Below are 22,902 nucleotides of genomic sequence, written 5' to 3' on the forward strand. Positions count from 1 at the left end.
AAATGGGATTAACTGGAGAAATAGGCTCACTTAAAAAATATAAAAAAAAACATCAAGATTTAAAGGCACACTATGCAACATTTTTCAGTTAATTAATGTGTTCCATAACGTTTTGGATGATTAAATGAGTCATTTCAGGTTGAACAAAGGTATTCTCGGCCGCCCTGGTGGTCTGTGGGGGAAATACCGCACTTGCAACTGCAGGAGCACCGACCCGCACCCACAGGCTCAGAAGTCTCGTGAGAGTCAGTCTTGCTTTACGGCGAGAACTGCTACACCCCCCAGTTAAAAGCATTCTCGTTGCTAGCACAGTGGTGATCTTTGTGCAGTTATGCTACGTTCACGCAGCAAAAGCAGCAAAATCGCGTCTGCTGCTTCCTTTTTGCTGCTTGTACCAGTTAGTTCTGATGCGCGGCTGAAGCAGCTTAGCTGCTCCGGCTGTGTCTGAGGCGCGTTGGGCGGAGCTTCACTATCCTTTCTCTGCCTTGCAGCTATATTTGCTGTGATCAGTGGGAATAAAGTAGTTTTAATATGTGTTTAAGTGAGAAAATACACCTGAAAACGTAATCAGTGCAGTCAGTTCATTCAGATTATTATCCTGCCTTCAATATTTTTTCTGTCGGAGCCGCTCAGACCCCCACATACCAGCGGGGCGCCAACAGTATGGATCCCTTCATCAGCAGCGGTTCACCGCGGCAGCTGGTAGGTGTTTTTCATCTAAATAATCCAAACTGCATATTCTGCCAGCAGATTTCCTGCATTTTAAGTTAATTTAGGCGTCACTAAACTGTTTAAGAGGAGAGATCATCAGCGCTGTGTCTCTCTCCCTGCGTTAAACGCACCCGACGCGCTGCTTCAGCTGCTCAGACGTGCTGCGCCTGGTGCTCAAAACGCGCCGCGGGACCTTTTGCTACGCCTTGACGCGCGTCAACCATTGACTTTGCATGTAAACTCGCTGCTTCTGTCGCGCCAGCTACGTCCAGTGTGAACGCAGCGTTAGTCATTCGCTGCTAAGCTCAAAACAACCGCGCCTGGCTTGACGGAGAAACCAGGAGAACAGCTGAGCATATTTACGACAGTGCACTTTTACTTTCGCCCTCTGGAGGGAGCCTCACTGGAAAATCAACACCGGTTGCATAGTGTACCTTTAAACTCTGAGCCAAATGACAGCCAAATTTAGGGTCCAGCGGACCCTAAATAACAAGCAAAGTCTGGGAAGGGCTGACACTGTAACAATCCAAAGAAAGGAAGCCAGGAAGAAAGACCTGACAGAGAACAGAGGAAACTGGAAAAAATCAAGAGACGTTTGTTTTTTTGGGTTCTGAGCACAAACCTCAAAGTTCAGATATGGGTGGAGATTTGGTCGTGTTCAAAAAGTTAAGTGTGTGGATGGATACCGACCTAATTCTCTTGGGTATTTGTTAAAAGGTCAGGATAATATGACTCATCAGAGGAGAAATCAGTAATGGAAACCGAACCGATGGTGTGTGTCGGTGAAGTTGCTTTACTCACATGTAATACTCTCTTTGGGTGCTGTGAGCGTTGTGTTGCAGTTATCTCCATCATCATCTAACAACCTTTCAGGACTGCCGTTTATCCTCAATATGAGGGGCTCAGTGTAGGTGTAGGCCACATCTGCAAAAAAAATAAACCCAAACAGGTAGTTCAGCATTAAAAAGAAAGGCGGTGTACAAAATATCTGTAAAAGAGTCGCTTTTCAGATTCCAGATTTTATTTTGGATTAAAAATCCAGAGGAAATCCATTTCCGTGATTTCCCATCCACCAGCACTTAATTAATTAGACGAGAGTAATTCTGCTGACTTCAACAAAGCCAGATTTTGTCTGTGTTGGTGAGTGCTATGTCCTAAACCTCCATCTGGAAGCAATTAAATCCATCCCCTAGTGGCTGTTTAGGGGTCTAAGTGAACGCTTGTGAAATCTGTGTTTATCCGTGTGTGTGTACGGGTGTTTGTGAGTAAATATATGTTTAAAATGTGCACATAAGGCAACATACGTGTGATATGTTTTTTAATTGTTCAAAGACACCAGAGAGTCCATTAGAAAAGCGGATTATTTTTTCAACACGCAGAGACGACACAGGGGCCTTCAAAGCGAGGCAGGCGCAGACCTCTGAGAGGTGCAGACTCATTCCTGGGTAAATGGGAGCCAGCTGGGTTTGATAAATACACACAAACCGAGCCACGTCCTGTGCGTGGACTCAACACTTCCCGGCTATGTTTATTTACTCTATCCGCTCTCTCACTTCTCTATCTGTCCTCTCCTGCTTCTCCCCTGGCTCTCCCTACTACTCTCAATTTCACATTCCTCTGTACATTTGAATTAATTTAACAGACTGATAGCCACTTTTCTGGCAGAGCACATCATCTTCTAAAAGTCTGAGGTGGAGAGGTCCTAAAAGAAACCTTTGAGTTGTCAGAATCTCACCTGAAGACAACATTCATGATTACAGATGCCTTTATCTGCAGCTGTCAATGAGAACCAGTCGCAAGTCCAACTCAGAGACAAAATACATACCGATAGTAGAAGATAATTACTATTTAGGAGAGGAGAGGAGAGGAGAGGAGAGGAGAGGAGAGGAGAGGAGAGGAGAGGAGAGGAGAGGAGAGGAGAGGAGAGGAGAGGAGAGGAGAGGAGAGGAGAGGAGAGGAGAGGAGAGGAGAGGAGAGGAGAGGAGAGGAGAGAATACATTTTAGATTTCTTCCTTGTCAACTACAAATATTTGACATCAAATGTTTTGAATCCGTGAAAATTTAAGTTTAGAAGTTCCTAACAGGTTACAGTTTTCCTAAAATAAAAATGACAAACTTAATAATACGAATTAAAAACCTTTGATGAAGCTGTTACACTCCTTTTCAGTTGGTGGCGCTAGCGTGCGTGAAGGTTGTTCGTGAACCACCACCAAATGGAAGGGAGAAAATTAAAATAAAATCACCAATTTAACTTTTTGTCGTTACTGAAATGTTTTCAAAGCATGCACCGTTTAACGTCAGTGGTTGTGTCACAGGCCGTTGGTGAACATCTTTTATCGTGCATTATCACCACCAACTAGTAAGGGGTGTACCACTTTCCTCGGGGGGGGGGGGGGGGGGGGGGGGTGTACATTCCTAGCCTATAATAAGGACCAAGTGCAAATCAAAAATTCAAATCAAAAAATTTATTCACGTTGTTTGTTGACTTTACATATTTAAACAGCAATGAATATGCTTTTTTTTTGCCATCTATCAGACCTCAAACCCACAACCATAGTCCTGCAAGGCAACAGAGCTAACAACAACTAAATGTAGTTAAGTGAAAATGATGGATGTCAGTAAATTCAACACTGAAAGTTTTTAAAGTATCACTTTTAAACATGAATGTCATCTACACCAGATTTAACCAGTGTTGCAACACAATCTGAGGTCCATGTGACTTAGATTGGGTTACAAAACAGACCTAAGACCCAGTCTGTCGTCACTGTCTTCTGAATAAGTGTCATGGAGCAAAGAGAACAAATCACTTGATGTGTCAAAACTTCCTGTTTGCACAAACAAGACATGCTGCTCAGATCGGAGGACTTTTATTTTTTTAGATTTTCAAAAGCCATTTCTATTATTGACCAACAGAATACATTAAATGATCCGACTTGCACCTGATTTTTGACAGAATGATGTTTCTTTCCTCGATTTTTCTAGTTTTATTAGGTTCCATAATAATTCAATAAGGTGTTTTAATTTCATGTCAGATTTAAATTTAATTTAAAACTTAAGCTGAATGTACAGGAGGTGCTTCAGGCTGTTTCACAGATAACATGTTCATCTAATGTGGCACATCTTGTCTTTTGTTTGTGGAAATAGTTTTTAAGGCAGCAACTTGTTCAAACCATTTCTCAATGCAATCTTGAGTTTGTGTCAAATATTGGGTAAAACTCTACATTGTAAATTTAACATTAAATAAAATAATTCATTCTAAAGAATCATATGCTTAAATAAACCAGCTGGTAGCTATAACTTAAGAATGTCATTTAAATTGAAATCTGGCTATAAAGTTAGGTTGTACTCTAAATGAACTGGAGTGATTAACTGGATCTCTCTGCCTTAAGTTTGACTTTAGCGCATTTGAATTTTTTGAAAATTCACTGAATTAATTTCACTAGAAAATTACTTTCTTAGCATCTAAACCTTAAGAGTAAATTCAGTGTAATCTATAAAAGCTTCCATTGTGTCAAAAGTTTAATTTTTGTTTCTTTCTCATACATCAGCTTGCAATTGCCCAACATGTAAAATGAGCTTTCCTCTATTAACTGTAGTTTCCTTTAATGGTGCGTTCACACCAAGTTCTTAGTGTCAAAAAGGTGCCAAAACCCAAACTTGGACGCTTGTGCGTTTTGAAGTCAGACGCTGTGCAGGCGTGTCCAAAGTCAGTCCTCAAGGGCCGCTGTCCTGCAAGTTTTAGAGGTTTCTCTGCTTCAGCACAGCTGATCTAATGATTACAGTTCAGCAAAAGGCTGTTAATCAGCTATCAATGGAAATCAACTGGGCTGAAGCAGAAAAATCTCTAAAACCTCCACACTCATGTTTCTTTGCACCATAGAGAGATGCTTAGCTTTATTTTATTTTTAAAAAGTAGTTTCAACATGTTTTTAAGCGAGAAAGTCCGCCCAAAAATGTAATCTGTACTGTCGAGATTATGATCTAACTAAGATGTTCTGTTCTTGTTGGGAGCAGCAGACTCCGCAAAAAGCTCACTGAAGCCGACCACGCTGATGGGTGTTTTTATCGGCTCAAAGGGAATATAAAGAGTTTTTTAAGTTTGTGGTAAGAAGTGCAACTTCCAGATTACCATACTGGATATGTTTTGCCACCAGGTTCTAAAGTTCTTTAGTCATTGTAGGTATTTTTAAACAGTTTCTCCATAGTTAAGTAAGAAAATGATTTAGTGGCGTTTTAACAATCACAGCACTTTCTCTTTCTTGTGCATAAATAAACCATTTTTTGATCAAACCAGAGAAGTTCATTTTTCCTAGTTTTATGTTGAACTCTCTAGAAGCAGAGATCACAGCCTGATGTAGCGTCTCGATAAGGTCCTGAATCAGTTTCTGTGATTGGTAGATGCTCTGCGTCAAGCTGAAAAACTTAGTGTTTGTTGCTGTAGACCAGGGGTGCTCAAGTCCAGTCCTCAAGAGCTACCATCCTGTAACTTCTAGATGCATCTCTTCTGTAACACACCTGAATCAAAAATCTCAATTCCCTCATTTAGCCCAGCAGAAGCATGGCAACGAGCCACTCATCTGATTCAGGTGTGTTAAAAACCGTTGCATCAAAAGGTTGCAGGTTAGTAGCTCTTGAGGACTGGACTTGAGCACCCCTGCTCTAGACCCTTGAACACTTAAAACTTGATGCTTTTAACACTGTAAATGCAGCATGACTTGTCGTTCCCGATGCTCAAACTGAGCCTTTGGACCTCTTGATCTCCACGAAGCCGTTTCTAATAGACTTTGCATGCAAACCACAAGCCCTGATGGCTAAAACGGTTTGGCTAAAACGGTTTGGCTAAAACGGTTTGGCTAAAACGGTTTGGTGTAAAAAGACCATAAAGGCTGACTTATAATTGGCCATTATTATAATTAAGAATAACCAGGTCATCTGTGTGTGTGTCGCGGTGAACGCAGAGACGTCCCCGCCCCCTCCGGAGACACTCTGCTGCACCTCTCTAAAATTGTAGGTGACCACAGACAGTGCCGCAGAAAGGAGGCCTCTGATTGGTCAAATCTGCATCCACTCTACACTATGCGTATTTCCTGTTTAGTACCTTACCGACTTGTTTTGTTTGTATGACCGCCATTGTGGAAAATGACTCGCGAAGATGGACCAGCTAGAAGAGCGAGGTGCACGAGAACGCTGGGACCATTTTTCCACCTGAATCCCACTTCCTCACCGCCTTGGCCGTATCTAGACCCATAGAGAGCTTGTGACTGTCCCTCTTGCGTTGTGGTGTGGAATAACATAGCGCAGACCATGCTTCAATATTGGGCATACCGGTAAATCAAAATCTGAGTCATACCTGAAACAAACTAACTGCGACGCATGTTGCGTTCTATGCACACTCTCATTAACCTGCCTACTTTGTTGAGACTCCACCACAAGAGAGAACAAACTACAAAGAACTACAAAAAACAAACAACAAAAAATGAGGAGGCTTTTCCAATGGAACGAGACAATTAACACTGTGAGAAAAAATATTGTATTGTCTTATTTCAAGTACAGATTATCTAATTATCTTGTTTTAAGAGAAAAAATACCAACTCCATTGGCAGATCATCTTATTTAACCACTCAAATTCAGGGTAAAAACACTTAATTTAAGACAATTTAACTTATTTATAGATCATTTCTGCCGTGCAGGAACAACAGTTTGTGAAGATGGATTACAAAAGACCTACCCACTCCAGCCGGTGAACAATACCTCCTTAACGACCGACTCTTAACAATCATAGACAGGTTTCAGCTATTACAGGAGATAATCCCCCCCTTAACGGCAATCCCCCCCTTTAATGACCGATCCTCAGAATCATAGACAGGTTTCAGATATTACAGGCTAACAATGGAACCAAACGACCCATTCATCGGTTTCCATTTGCATCTTTCCAAGCGATACAAGGCTTTGTCTACATAAGACTCTCAATCACTGCGGATCCAGACATTTGAATTGAGAAAGCTTCCTGGAGAGGTGGAGAAACATCTTCAAATCTTGGAAACCAAGTCCAGTGGATATTTTTTGAATTTTTACGGAAATACAAAAGACCATCTACAAGTACTCCTCATACTCCATCACAGACTGCATGCAAAGTTAGAAAAAAACTCTTTTCTAGTGTGAGGAAAAAGAGTCCGGTCGGTGAGAGATTACATATTGGGGAACAAGGAGGAGGGAGCTCCAATCAGCCGACATTTTGCTTAACAGGTTAAACCTGTTCAAACTAACTATAATATGTTTAACGATTTTCAACTTTTTTTTCTTCACTGAGGCATATGCACCACACTGGTGTCATTTCAAATGGCCGCCAGATGGAGCGAACTTGTGCAAAAAACTCTAGAAAAAACTTTCCTCTTTAGTATTCAAAGCAAAGAACAAATGAACGTAGAACTTTTAATATAAGAAAAGAAAAACAAAGGAGTCCAACCTATGCCATGGATAGATTTATTTGCACATCCGTCTAAATATAATTCTTCATTGATGTAGTTTCTTGAGAACCCATCTTTACCCGACCAGATTCCAGCTGCCTGCAGGGCACTATGATCTAAAAGGATTTGGCTTCTGACTTAACTAGCTTTTTTCTTTGTAAACATCTAAACCACAATTTTTGGACCTAAACACCATCCAAGTTCCTGTTCAACCAGTTGCGTGCTGGCACCAACAACAAACCACCAACCCACTAAACCTCTGGGCCATTTCTGCAATCCAAAAAAGATGAGGCTCTAATCAAAATCAGACTGCAGCAACACAGACAGAGCTGGTCGTGTGTTTATGCTTCAGGATGAGCATGTGTGCTTTATTGGGAATGCTTGACTATGTCCCACATTCTGTTTGGTGTTTATTCACAATTTCGGTGTATGCACACGTGTCAGCGGCCTTAAATGGGCGACTCAGAAGAAATTCAGGCTCCAACTGAACAATTAACCGTTAAAGAAAAGGCATCACAGAAGGTAATGATTAGTGCAGATACACAGCAGCACAATAAAAGCACATATAGATGAGAGGGCAAATGGTTTGACACATCCTGTGACAATAACAGGGGAAAACATTCTGCTGCTTCCCAGATAAGCGCTTGTTATATAAAGAGCCATTTATTCAGGAGTGTCTTCCTGTGTGTTTCTTTTCATTCCCCTTAAATGTCTCTACGGCTTATACAATTACATTGCATTGCTCCTTTGCACATATTTTAGGTTAAAACCACAAACTTCAATTTGTTCAATGTGTTTCTCTGGGGTTTTATGCCGTCACTCAACACAAACTAATAGACCCACCTTCTGCCTTTTAGGGAATGTTCCTTTGCACATCATGGCAATGTTTAGTTTTTTTCCCATTAACAAATATCCTTCATCAAAATGCAGCATCTGTTCAAATCAGTTTTAAAGTTTTGCCACAGATTCTCAAATAGACTGAGGTCTTAACTTGAAGTGGGTCCCTCTAACACACGGATATACTTCGTATATCATGGTGTATTCCATGGTGGCTCTTTTTTTATGTTTATGCTACGGTCAGACCGCACGCAGCAGAAGCAGCAAAAACATGCGTGCTGCTTCATTTTTGATGCTTGTACAAGTTTAGTTCTAATGCATGGCTGAAGCATCATTCTGCTCTAGCTGCGTGGTCGAAAAGTGGTTCTAATGTGCGTTGGGCGGAGCTACCCTATCCTCTCTTTAACTGTAACAATGGCGGATGAAATCGAGAGTCGCTTGGCTTAATTTAATGAATAATTCTACAGTCAGACCGCAAGCCCTGGAAGCAGCAAAAAAGCTTCTGCTGCTTCATTTTTTATGCTTGTCCAAAGTGTGCCCAGATGCATCTGCTGCTGTGCTCAATGGCAGAGAGTGACTTTCTATATTTGCTGTGAGCAGTGGGTAAAAAGTAGTTTTAATATGTTTTTTAAGCAAGAAAGTCCACATTAAAACTTCATATGTACAGTCAGTTCATGAAGATTACAATCTTTCAGCTAAGAACAAAGTGTAATATTTTGATAAGGCTGGAGCCATGGAAGTTCTGCTGATCTGCTAACGTGTATGATGTAAAATAAGATGATGTGGCAGACTGGAGATGTATAAAATGCCTTTTTAACTGTTAATCGGGGCCACTTCCTGAGCGGTGAGTCTGGTTGGTAAGCAGCTGCCTTCTGGAAACTCTAAGCAACTTCTCTGATCTGAGTAAGATTACAATTTCTATCAGAATCTGCTGTCATGTCACCTGGTTATTTAATAAATATAAGTTATGAAGTGTTATTTAAAGAGTTTGTCCCGAGTGATCTCTTTTCAGGAAAAAGAACCAGAGAGATAGAGCTTCAAGGTGCAAACACAGAGCCTTAACACGTTATTAAACTTTTTCAGAGGAGTTATCTGCATCAGCAGTGCTGTGTCTGTCTCGAACAGTATAGCAGAGCAATGTACCCTGTGTTTTAAGAATAGTTTTACATCTCATAGAACTCATAAGTGTTTCACACATTTATTTATTGAAATAACTTGTTGAAATGCTGCACTATTTATTTCTTAACTCAGGATATAGTAAAAAAAAATATGTCGTCCCTCATACAATGGAAAGATCTCTTTGACAAAAGAGAAAATTAAGAATTTTAACATGGCTGCTTATCAATTAATCATAAGTCAATCAAAAAGATAAAATTTTTGATTCATTAAATACATATATATATATATATATATATATATATATATATATATATATTTTTTAGTGCTGTCAAATGATAACAAATTTTTAATCGTGATTAATCACATAATATAAACAGTTAGCTCGAGATTAATCGCAAATTATTTGCATATTTTATCTTTGTATTTCCGAAAGGGCAAAAGCCTATTTAGGCATTTTAAAAATGCATTTGTGAAATAAATGACATGTAAAAAACATGCTTATACAAAAAGTTTTTTTTTAACATTATTTTTCAAGCAACTTTAAGAAACAAGAATGAAAATATCCTTGTTTAAATTCTGGCCAATAATTATTCAAAAATTGTAAAAAAAAAATAAGTGTTATGCTTTCATCAAAACTGTACAAAACTACAGAACAGCAAACAGTACTTCACAATACTCTGTAAACTTTATTTTTTTCTCAAACATAGGACAAAAATAAAGATGTACTAATAAAATAAAGTGAATATTGCTTTATGAAATACAGATTTAATTCAAATAAAATTAAGTTAATCGCAAAATAATAAATAAATCAAATGAAATTACAATAACTGGCTTTTACAGTCATCTCAACAACATAACATTTTACATGTAGAACATTTTCTAAAAGCTTAAATATTCCTTTGCTCTGAACAGGACCCGCAGCAGCAGTGGAGTCCACATAACTTAGTTCATTTCTTTGTCTTGTTGGCACTAAGCCAGTTGCTCAAACACACAAGCTGGTTAATATTTTCTGATGAGTGAGACGCTCGTTTCTCCTGGACAACATAGAGAGACGACTCAGGTTTTGTCAAGAGAGCCTTCGGGCAAAACTTTAAAAAGAAACTTGTCATTCAGGATACCTTGTCTGCTGGGCCTTTTTGCCCATTCAAAGCACAGATCTATTATGCTGCGGTCTCTCCCGCACACTTAGCATTCCTGGAACTACGGAAAGCGCCGTGGGTCAAAGGAACAGTACAGAGAGCGCAGCAGGAACAAAAAGAACGCAAGCGAACGACGCCTGTGTTTGTATGCGCGATTAACGTGCGTTAAAAAATGACGCTGTTATAGTCTAAAAAAGTTGATGCGTTAATAATACTTTAAAACTTACAGCCCTAATGCAGCCCTAATATATATATATATATATATATATATATATATATATATATATATATATATATATATATATATATATATATATATATATACACTTTATGTATACATCCACAAAAACAATTCTTGCTACTACTAATTTAATAGTTGACTACAGATTATGAAATCTGGAGTCAATTGCTTGAACTGTATGTAGAGTTAGGGCACAAAATGAGCCACATATATTCAGCAGCAGCAGTGTATGAAGACAAGATGCCACACTAAATCATGTGGCCTGAGGTAACAACTGGAATCAATTCTAACTCCATGTAACCACTGGGACTTTTATGAAAACAAAGGAGGACACAAAAAGAAGAACACCCAACAAGAGCAGTGGTGTGGTTTCTTTTTCTCTCCCTCAGCAAATAATCATACATACATCCACAAAGAAAAGAGAAAAAAATGCTGCAGTTCTTAGGCTGTGATCTTGCCAGGAGAAAAACAGAAGCCTGTGCGCTCTGACTAGTACACATACACACACATCCACCCATGCAAACACATGCTGAGTGCTTCACTGGAATGTGTCCAGAATCGGAGATTATAGTGAGGGAAAGAAATGTAAGCTCATTAAAGACAAAACACTGTCTGCAGATGAACAGGCTTTTGGCTAATTTAACTCTGAGTCTTTGTCTCTCCCGGGCCGTGAGAAAAGCACAACCACTTGAACTAGAGCTGAACACAGAGAAAAATACCATGATTTTAAGTTGCATTATAGTATAAACATGAAGTTGTGCCACAGACATAGGTAGCAAATAAATAAACACTAATAAAATAATCAATGTAATATGCAGATTTAAAATTATAAGCAAGAATTATGAGATATGAAGTCAAAATTTTAATTTTGAAGAGAACTTCTATTAGCCTGAAATGCTTTGCTAATATTAATCCCTGTAGCTACAACTAGTTAGAAAACAGTACAGAGTCTCCAGAGGCGGGTGTTTTCTGAAAGTAGCCAATAGCAGGTAGTTTCTCAGGTTGCCTCCACTCAAGAGAGAGAAATGTTGAGATGAGTGCAGAGAAACGGATCCACATATGAGTTAGAAGAGAATCAAAAGAGCATAAAAAGCAAGAGAGCAGTGAAAGTGCATGAACTCACTGTGGTGAAATATTTGGGGGCTCGTGGTGTTGAATCTGCTCATTCAAAATGTGTGTGAAGTTGTGTGTGTGCTTTTAATAAAAGTGCTAGTATAAGTATTTATTACGGGTGCACTTTTGGCAGAAATCTGACTTTATACATCTGCACCTGTTTCATTTGATCTTTATGTTAAAGTTTCTGCAAACCGTCATCCAAAACCTAGATGCTCTCTGCAGGGACTCCAAAAGGGATCTCATTCTTTGTCCTATGTTATAAGAAGTCTCATCCATGTTTAACTACCCCAAATTAGGGACTCCATGCACCATGAAGTGTGGGAGGTCCCTGGACCTTTATACAATATAAAAATGCTGGTGGTAGTATAACTGGTTTTATTACTGCTGCAGAAGGTGAGGTTCATCCACTGCATGCGGCCTCTATGACCTGTTGCTTTATTTCCCTACAGCAAGCTTGATTAAATATTGAAGAAAAAAAACCTCTTATTTTAATTGAATTTCTGCAGACAGGGTGGGAAACAATTTAAGTGTATTTCTGATGTCTGTAGCAACAGCACTGCAGTAGAATGGCTATAAAAGCAGCAGGGATCAACTTGTACCAGAGGATTGTCATGCTTGTCTTCACTCCGCGATCAGGTCTCTAGAGTTACTGTGATCAAGGAAAGTTTGAGCATTCTTGGAGATCCTGAAACCACAGAGCACTGTAAACCCTTGTAAATAGAGCCTTATAGTCTGGATAGTTTGTATTTTATTTTCTTATTCTGACCAGGTATATTTTTATGTTAAATTAATTCACTTTGGAAAATGTGAAACTTTTTCTTTCCATATTTCCCTTTTCCTGTAAAATTCCCCATCAGTGATCCAAAAAACCTGCCTTGCCAGGTGTGATCGGTAATTCTTTTTCTAATTTCTCATCTACCTGACCCTTCTCCACTCTGGATTCAGCTTTAATACCTCAAAAGGAATTTGGACCACAGGAATCTAAACTGGATGCCTGAACTTGTGGTTTCTTTTCATGTGAAGAGGCAAAAGCTTAACTCTAAGCTCCCCTTCAGTTCCAGTTTCAGAGTAAGTCAACCTATGAAAAATAAGTAATTTTCAAGGATGCTGTTCATTCTGGCATTTTAGGCCACTATTAGATCCCTTAACTTCCAGTGAAATGGAGTGAAGTTCTTAAGTCCATCCATCCATCCATCCATCCATCCATCCATCCATCCATCCATCCATCCATCCATCCATCCATCCATCCATCCATCCATCCATCCATCCATCCATCCGAGTGAAATGAGCAATTAGGTCAGCTATCAGACTAGTGATCATGAGACAAGACGTACAGAAATAAAGTTATGTGTAACAATGTTGAATGGCCCTGGAATGGCCCTGGGAAAAGGTTGAACACATGAAGAAAGGGAAGTCTAAAAAGGCAAGGATGTGGAAACAGGCATTGAAAGCCAAGAAACCTGCCAAAATCTCTCAGTAATTAAAAGCAATTCTTCCCCTTGTCGGTGCGAATTAATATAAAAAGGTGTTTCACACAAAAAGCATCTCATGATGGGTAAAAGCAAAAAGATTTTTCTAGACCTTCACAGCCTTATCGTTGCAAATAATAATAACATTGTTTACAGAAGGATTTCTAAACTTTCTAATGCTCCAATGAGCAATGTTGGGGCCATAATCCAGAAGTTGAAAGAACATCACTTCAACTTAAACCGACCACGACCAGTTGCTCCTCGCAAAATTTCTAACAGAGTGGAAAGGATTATCAAAAGAGTTGTCCAAGAGCCAAAGAATAATTGTTGAGAACTTCCGAAAGACCTGGAATTAGTTTTTTTCACCATGCAAGACACCATTGCTGAAAAAAAACATGTTCGAGCTCGTTTAAAGTTTGCTGCACAACATTTAGAAAAGCCTGTGAAATACTGGGAGAATATAGTCTGGTCAGATGAGACCAAAACTGACTCTTTGGATGCAATAATACTCCTCATATTTGGGGGTCAAATGGAACTGCACATCACCCCAAAAAACATCATACCAACAGTGAAGTTTGGAGGTTGGAACATCACGGTGTTGGACTGTTTTTCAGCCTATGGTACTGGCAAACTTCAAATAATTAAAGGAAGGAGGAAAGGAAAAATGTATAGAGACATTCTTGATAAAAATCTACTGGGATATACAAGGGTGATGAAGATGAAATGGGGATGGACATTTTAGCAAGACAATGACCCCAAACACACAGCCAAGGAAACTTTCAATTGGTTTCAGAGATGGAAAATAAAGCTGCTGGAATGGCCCAACTAATAACCTGACTTGAATCCAGCTGAAAATCCATGGAAAGAAATAAAGATCAGAGTTCAAAGAAGAGTCACACGAAACCTTCAAGATTTGAAGACTGAGGATGAGTGGGCCAAAATCACACCTGAGCAATGCATGCAACTAATTTCTCAATACAGCAGGCATTTTGAAGCTGTCGTTGCTAACAAAGGCTTTTTTACAGATTGTTACACCTGGTGAAAATTTCATGTCAATAGCACCTCTAGAACAATATCTACTCAGAAAAATGGTACTTATTTTACCTGCTGTATATACACAATTGTACATATACAGTACACCATGTGGGATGCTAATGTAGTTGAAAGGTAATAGCCACCCTTCTCTGGAGACATGCAGAGACATGAGTTTGATGTTACCAGATAAGACATTCGTCTGGTCTGAAGATGCTGTCTATGCCAATCACAAACTCACTTGCAGACAAGGGATAGCAGTCCTATGTCCAAGAAAAACACATTTGACTTTTTGCTCAGGACACAGGGAATTCTTACTTTACTTTTAGTTGCATCACCCATGTCTGTTCTGCTGAATTCCTGTTAGCTTGTAGAAACACACTTATCTATACACACTTTGGAAGAAAAAGAGGCCAGACAGGCCACCAAAGCAGCAGCAGCTGGACACGGTTCTCATTTATTTTTTTGCAAGGTGGTAAAGAAATATATAGCATGCTCATTTTTGTTGTTCAAATATGCAGTAAAAATTCCTCAGACTCTTCCTGGTTTATTTTGATCTCCGCAAGAAACCAAATTAGACACAAGGCACAACAAGCCTCAGGCACCAAAAAGGTAGGAATAAGGAAACAGCCACATCTAGACTCTGAAGCACAGTAGAGACATGGAAGAAAAGGCCTCAGAGTTAAAGTAGGCCTAAAGAATACAGCTAATCTATATGTTTGAAAGAAATTTCAGCAGTGTTGTGAACTGTCTTGTTGATTGAAATTGTACAACACTTCATACTTAAAAAAAAAAAACTCTTATGCAATACATTGAAGCTATGGAATTATTTGTTTTCATTATTGTTGCAAGCCAAGAACATATTTTGTAGATGGGAACAGGTGATCAAGAATTGAAATTTCATTAAAAAAAAAGATAAAGCTGGGTTAGTGTTGATGATGTCACAACTGCGACAGACATAAGGAAAGTAAACAATGAAGAGCAACATGGATGGGAGGCAGGGCGTAGTAAGTGTGCTTTACTGTTTGGCTCTTTTGTTGTTGAGTTGTTGTGACGCAAGTTGGTTGCACTTAATCATATAACGTAAATTAGTGGGTCGACTCAGATCTGATGTTTCCATTACATTTTAAGTGTACTTTCAAAATGTCTAAAACAGTAAAGAAAATGTGAATTAGACGTAAAGTCATCCATAGGATTGAGTTAAGCAGGCAATGCTAAAGTGATGTTTTCATATTTATTTTACACTTGGCTCTAATAAACAAGAAGAAGAGTTAGCAATTTAGCATGGGCCACGGATCAGTAATATTAAATGTTCTGCCATAGGACAAGTTGTAATTACTTTATCATGATGGCTAGTATTAGCGATGGTACATGCCACCCAGAGACATCAAGAGACAAACGAAATTGTATACTAATGTGGTACCAGCAGCGGAAACAGCTGATCAGTCATATGAGGTAAATGTTTGTTAAGTCAAAACTGATGCGCTTTTTTCTTTTCTTTTTTCTCTCGAAAGAATCATACATCACCTCAAGGAAGCATAAAAAACTTTTAAAATGTAATAGGTTGACTGAAAATGTTCTGTTCCCATCAAGCTCTTCTAATGTCGTACTTAAAAATATAAAGTAAAAAAAAAAAAAAATCATACAAATATGTGGTCCATGCTTAGTAAATGAGAAATGGATGGGGCCAACAACCTGGTTGTCACATTTAAACCGAAGATCGCTGTCCATTGTGTGAAAAGGTTAGGGATTAGGCACTGTACAATATATCTATAACAGATATATTTGGGGAAAAAAACCAAGATACTAAATTATTTAATGTGCTGTAGGTTCCTTTAAAGAATGTAGGTCCAATTTTCTATTATGTTGACTAACAGCTGCATAGCATTGATAAACACAGAGCTGTGTGATTATTAGTTTGAAAAGCCAATCATTTGCTAATTTGTTGCTCCTACAGAACATCAGCTGTAAGAATTAGCAAACACCTGGTGAAACGGTACATCATCTGGATTCGTAATGCCAACTACTTCTTGGTCCATTCCTTTTCTGATTAAATTAAAAATACCTTTGAGGAAATTTATTCTCGGATGCCAAGAGGACTACCCTACATTTAGCTTCCTACAGAGGAAACAGGTCTTAAAACAAGGTTATGGAAGTAACCTTCCGAAAAAATGAATTATAATGTGCGACACACTTTACACATGAAAGCTTTAAAGACATGAGACTAGTAACAGTGGACTAACAGGATAATTATCACAAAAAATACAGTGTTATTCCAAAGCTTAAGATGTACACTAACACCTTTGTTCTCTCCTCAGATAAACTTTAAATGTTTTATACTTGATGTCGATATGATGCAAGCGAACATCAACTGTCACCACATGCTCATCCAGGAGGAGTTAATCCTCCTCAATGACTGGATGCAATCAGCTAGTTTTCCTCAGATAGAAAACCTTTAACCAGTCTCACTGGATGATCTGTTAGAATAGTCTCTGTAAAGAGCCTTAATATGACATATGTTGTGAATTAGTGCTATATACAGGTGCTGGTCATAAAATTAGAATATCATGAAAAAGTAGATTGATTTCAGTAATTCCATTTAAAAAGTGAAACTTGTATATTATATTCATACATTACATACAAACTCATATATTTCAGATGTTTATTTTGTTTAATTTTGATGATTACAAATGACAACAAATGAAAATCTCAAATTCATCATATCAGAAAATTAGAATATTGTGAAAAGGTTCAAAATTGATGGCCCCTGGTGCCACACTCTAATCAGCTAATTAACTCAAACCACCTGCAAAAGCCTTTAAATGGTCTTTCAGTCTAGTTCTATAGGCTACACAATCATGGGGAAGACTGCTGACTTGACAGTTGTCCAAAAGACGACCATCGACACCTTGCACAAGGAGGGCAAGACACAAAAGGTCATCGCTAAAGAGGCTGGCTGTTCACAGAGCTCAGTGTCCAAGCACATTAATAGAGAGGCGAAGGGAAGGAAAAGATGTGGTCGAAAAAAGTGTACAAGCAAGAGAGATAACCGCACCCTGGAGAGGATTGTGAAACAAAACCCATTCAAAAATGTGGGGGAGATTCACAAAGAGTGGACTGCAGCTGGAGTGAGTGCTTCAAGAACCACCACACACAGACGTATGAAAGACATGGGTTTCTGCTGTCGCATTCCTTGTGTCAAGCCACTCTTGAACCACAGACAGCGTCAGAAGCGTCTTGCCTGGGCTAAAGAGAAACAGGACTGGACTGCTGGTGAGTGGTCCAAAGTCATGTTCTCTGATGAAAGTAAATTTTGCATTTCCTTTGGAAATCAAGGTCCCAGAGTCTGGAGGAAAAGAAGAGAGGCACTTCATCCACGTTGCTTGAAGTCCAGTGTAAAGTTTCCACAGTCAGTGATGGTTTGGGGTGCCATGTCATCTGCTGGTGTTGGTCCATTGTGTTTTCTGAGGTCCAGGGTCAACGCAGCCACATACCAGGAAGTTTTAGAGCACTTCATGCTTCCTGCAGCTGACCAACTTTTTGGAGATGCAGATTTCATTTTCCAACAGGACTTGGCACCTGCACACAGTGCCAAAGCTACCAGTACCTGGTTGAAGGACCATGGTATCCCTGTTCTTAATTGGCCAGCAAACTCTCCTGACCTTAACCCCATAGAAAATCTATGGGGTATTGTGAAGAAGAAGATGCAATACACCAGACCCAACAATTCAGAAGAGCTAAAAGCCACTATTAGAGCAACCTGGGCTATCATAACACCTGAGCAGTGCCACAGACTGATCGACTCCATGCCACGCCGCATTGCTGCAGTAATACAGGCCAAAGGAGGCCCAACTAAATACTGACTGCTGTACATGCTCATACTTTTCATGTTCATACTTTTCAGTTGGCCAACATTTCTATAAATCCTTTGTTTTTATTGGTCTTCAGTAATATTCTAATTTTCTGATATGATGAATTTGAGATTTTCATTTGTTGTCATTTGTAATCATCAAAATTAAACAAAATAAACATCTGAAATATATGAGTTTGTATGTAATGTATGAATATAATATACAAGTTTCACTTTTTAAATGGAATTACTGAAATCAATCTACTTTTTCATGATATTCTAATTTTATGACCAGCACCTGTATATAAACATTTAGAAACCGCTATGATTCAAAGTCTAATTTTTTTTATGTAAGCAGTATTTTTTTTATCAACCTAAGATGACATAGTTATTTTATATTGGTACAGAATTTAATTTCTCACCTGGGAAACACAACATAGTGTTTCTTTAATCTACTTGTGAAATAAAGAAATCTGAGTCTTTTTTGTTTTCACAAAACATCATTAAAGTATGTCTGCTTCTTGTGAAATACCTAAAAACAACTGTGTTGTGTTTCACCTTTTATCAGATGGTTACACCCAGAGCGTCTACACCCATTTTACACCCATTGTAAACGGAATTTTTTGATTTGTTCCAGATTTGTTCATGAGGGGTAAAAGCAGTGCCTTGTTGCCCTTAGCTGCTTGACCGATCCTCCCTCCACCTCCTGGACTCAAATGATGTGATCTAAATAAATGCATTTTGGTGGTTGAATAAGCTACGCTAAGGTTTTGCCTCAGAGGGGCACACACAGATACCAAAAAACAGCATGTTTGGGCACAAACCACACTGAATCGCTGCAAAGGTCCTCATGAATTATAATTAACTTTGATACTATACTTATACCCGTAGTGGTTAGCCACAGGGCTGGGAAACAGAGATGTCAATGTGATAAGAAGACATCCTGTGCCATAATCGCTGCCAGCTGAGTCTTATAATTTTCTTCAAAACCCAAAACAAATATAAAATACATGCAGCACCTATCAGAGATTTTTTCTGGCAGGTTCCCTAAGCAACAAACCGCTTAAATCCCTGCACACTTCCCTGTCTGTAAACCACACCTATACTAATTACCTCATAAGACCTGAACCCTGATATACACTCATGGTAGCTGTTTTCTCTGCTAAACTTGATTAAACTTGAACCATAATTGGCCAATCCTAGGTGAGTCATCCAGACATAACAGCCCTGAGCCGAGGACACGTCGTCTTGTTCCCAGCCCAAAGTGTCAGTCATCCCTTAGCATGACAAGACTCACAAGGAGGGAAAGGGTCACCGGTTCAGGCTCTAAATCCCCAGGAGCCCCATTGTGGGGTTTCAGTGTTCCACTGGGCTGAATCGGTCCCGACCCCACAGATCATCCAAAGCTGTTCATCACATGAATACACAACTGTTGTGTCTGTCACTGAACATAATTCTCTTGACCTGATGATTCACCATTATTTCCCGAAAAAATTATGAGTTGTTTGTTTTGTTTTTTCTAAGAAGTTACCAGAGTATCAAGTAAATTTTATGTCATTTTTGGTGCAGGTACATAAAAAGCAGATTTCACATTAGAAAAAAAAGCAAGCAATCTAGAAATGAAACGTAAAAAATTTTGTTTGTTTTTTTTTTTTTAGAGTAACATTGCTCTTTTCTCAGATTTTGTAATTTCAATGTAATTTTTTTTTGTTTCCATTTACAAAATGTTTTGTATTGCAACAATACTGGAACAAAATTCACTCCATATGGAGATGTGTCCTTTGTTTATTAGCTGTACAGGTGCTGGTCATAAAATTAGAATATCATGAAAAAGTAGATTGATTTCAGTAATTCCATTTAAAAAGTGAAACTTGTATATTATATTCATACATTACATACAAACTCATATATTTCAGATGTTTATTTTGTTTAATTTTGATGATTACAAATGACAACAAATGAAAATCTCAAATTCATCATATCAGAAAATTAGAATATTGTGAAAAGGTTCAAAATTGATGGCCCCTGGTGCCACACTCTAATCAGCTAATTAACTCAAACCACCTGCAAAAGCCTTTAAATGGTCTTTCAGTCTAGTTCTATAGGCTACACAATCATGGGGAAGACTGCTGACTTGACAGTTGTCCAAAAGACGACCATCGACACCTTGCACAAGGAGGGCAAGACACAAAAGGTCATCGCTAAAGAGGCTGGCTGTTCACAGAGCTCAGTGTCCAAGCACATTAATAGAGAGGCGAAGGGAAGGGAAAGATGTGGTCGAAAAAAGTGTACAAGCAAGAGAGATAACCGCACCCTGGAGAGGATTGTGAAACAAAACCCATTCAAAAATGTGGGGGAGATTCACAAAGAGTGGACTGCAGCTGGAGTGAGTGCTTCAAGAACCACCACACACAGACGTATGAAAGACATGGGTTTCTGCTGTCGCATTCCTTGTGTCAAGCCACTCTTGAACCACAGACAGCGTCAGAAGCGTCTAAAGAGAAACAGGACTGGACTGCTGGTGAGTGGTCCAAAGTCATGTTCTCTGATGAAAGTAAATTTTGCATTTCCTTTGGAAATCAAGGTCCCAGAGTCTGGAGGAAAAGAAGAGAGGCACTTCATCCACGTTGCTTGAAGTCCAGTGTAAGGTTTCCACAGTCAGTGATGGTTTGGGGTGCCATGTCATCTGCTGGTGTTGGTCCATTGTGTTTTCTGAGGTCCAGGGTCAACGCAGCCACATACCAGGAAGTTTTAGAGCACTTCATGCTTCCTGCAGCTGACCAACTTTTTGGAGATGCAGATTTCATTTTCCAACAGGACTTGGCACCTGCACACAGTGCCAAAGCTACCAGTACCTGGTTGAAGGACCATGGTATCCCTGTTCTTAATTGGCCAGCAAACTCTCCTGACCTTAACCCCATAGAAAATCTATGGGGTATTGTGAAGAAGAAGATGCAATACACCAGACCCAACAATTGAGAAGAGCTAAAAGCCACTATTAGAGCAACCTGGGCTATCATAACACCTGAGCAGTGCCACAGACTGATCGACTCCATGCCACGCCGCATTGCTGCAGTAATACAGGCCAAAGGAGGCCCAACTAAATACTGAGTGCTGTACATGCTCATACTTTTCATGTTCATACTTTTCAGTTGGCCAACATTTCTATAAATCCTTTGTTTTTATTGGTCTTCAGTAATATTCTAATTTTCTGATATGATGAATTTGAGATTTTCATTTGTTGTCATTTGTAATCATCAAAATTAAACAAAATAAACATCTGAAATATATGAGTTTGTATGTAATGTATGAATATAATATACAAGTTTCACTTTTTAAATGGAATTACTGAAATCAATCTACTTTTTCATGATATTCTAATTTTATGACCAGCACCTGTAATTCAAAAAGCTTGAATAGAGGTGGATTGAAAATATTAGCTTTTGATGATGATGATTGCAATAACATGTTAATAACAAAGCAAGTCACATCATATTACTAGGTAACAAGAAAAACTTGGCAGCAGTTTCACTATGTTTCACCATTTTCTTTTTTTCTCTTTGCAAAACTTTGCTTGAAATGTATTTGGAGCAAGAAGTTCCTGCGTTTGGTAATCCAGCTTCCTCACACAGTCCAAAAACATAAATATTAGCCCTTTAACACCAAGTCATCATATTTGATACATTGATTTTTGAGAACCCTTCATCATCACTGTGTTTTTTACCGTAAAAAGTTGAACTTATACAATGAAATACATGTAGTGAACAGAAATCTACATTAACGGCAGATAAATGTCAAAAGCCATGCATACACTGTACGATTGTTTTGCACTTTTCAGGCCGATTCTTTAGACGTGTGTGAATTTTTCGATCGGCCCGACTTTCAGCAGGGAATACACTACACAATGCACGATCGGGCTGAAAGAGGCGACCGGCCTCTCAAGACCCCATGCCGATCAGGAATCCTAAGGTCGGGAGAAAACCAAACATGTTTGAAATTCTGTCGCATCAGAGCGTCAGGCCGCACAGTGTGAGATCATGCATCGTGAGCTGTGAACTAAACCTGTAGCTGTAGCTGTAGCTGCGTGCAACGATTGAAAATATCACACAGTGTATCCCCGGCTTTATATCAGCATAGGCCCCTTCAATTAAATTTGTGCCGAAACACAAATAAAAACAGGAAAAAATAAAAAATTACATCTTGGCTCCTTTCCCAATGCTTTCAGCACTTCGACTCCTGCGCTTCTGCCACATCAGTAAACAGAGAACAACCTTTGAAGGCAGGATGGAAGCGTCCAGGTTGTAAGGGATTCCCAAACGGCTGGACCGTCAAGTCAGACCAACAGACTGATCGATAAAACTCAGCATTGTGGCTGCAGGTGAATCACAGCAACTGAGTCAATCTGACAGTTTGCATGTTAAGTGCAGATATGAACGTCACCTTCCAACATGGAGGTGAGGTCAAAATTATGGGAGTGGACAGTTAACAAAGAAAGAAATGGCTGCAGAAGGAAATAAACAAACAAAAAAATGCTTCCACACAAATTATAACGAAAAAACATTATCCAACTGAACTCATCCAGAATTTATGGAGTGTTTTTCCACTTTTAGAATTTTCAAAGACAACTCTAAATTCAAAAATTTGAATTATTTGACACTCATTTTATGGTTTAGGCTTTAGCTTGTAATTTAATTTGTCAACTCGTAATTGCACTCTGTGTGTGTCTGTGTTGCCCTGCAACGGAATGCTGATATGCTTGATATAGGCTGACAGATAAAGTGGTAGAAGACAAATCCTCCATCATTTACAGAGACATCAGTCATAAACTGTGTCTGCACTGAAAAAAAAAACGACATGTGATCTTTTTTCTTAATATAAGAAGTTTATGCTGCTGACACACTAAAAACCAAGTATTTCCTTA

General features: G+C 38.9%; 1 protein-coding gene across 2 annotated transcripts in view; it reads right to left on the reverse strand.

Moving 5' to 3' along the window:
• The window catches only part of mdfi (MyoD family inhibitor), a 61,288-nt gene that overhangs the window by 26,754 nt on the left and 11,632 nt on the right, over positions 1-22,902 (reverse strand). Inside the window, exon 3 of one of the 2 annotated variants that reach the window (XM_038298141.1) lies at positions 1,513-1,635. The exons of the other annotated variant lie outside the window; for it this stretch is intronic. Within the exon in view, the coding sequence (XP_038154069.1) occupies positions 1,513-1,635 (123 nt within the window). The remainder of the gene's footprint in view (positions 1-1,512; positions 1,636-22,902) is intronic. 2 annotated transcript variants of the gene reach the window in all.

Source organism: Cyprinodon tularosa, unplaced genomic scaffold (assembly GCF_016077235.1).
Source record: "Cyprinodon tularosa strain WSP-4 unplaced genomic scaffold, ASM1607723v1 ctg40, whole genome shotgun sequence".
NCBI classification, from domain to species: Eukaryota; Metazoa; Chordata; class Actinopteri; order Cyprinodontiformes; family Cyprinodontidae; genus Cyprinodon; species Cyprinodon tularosa.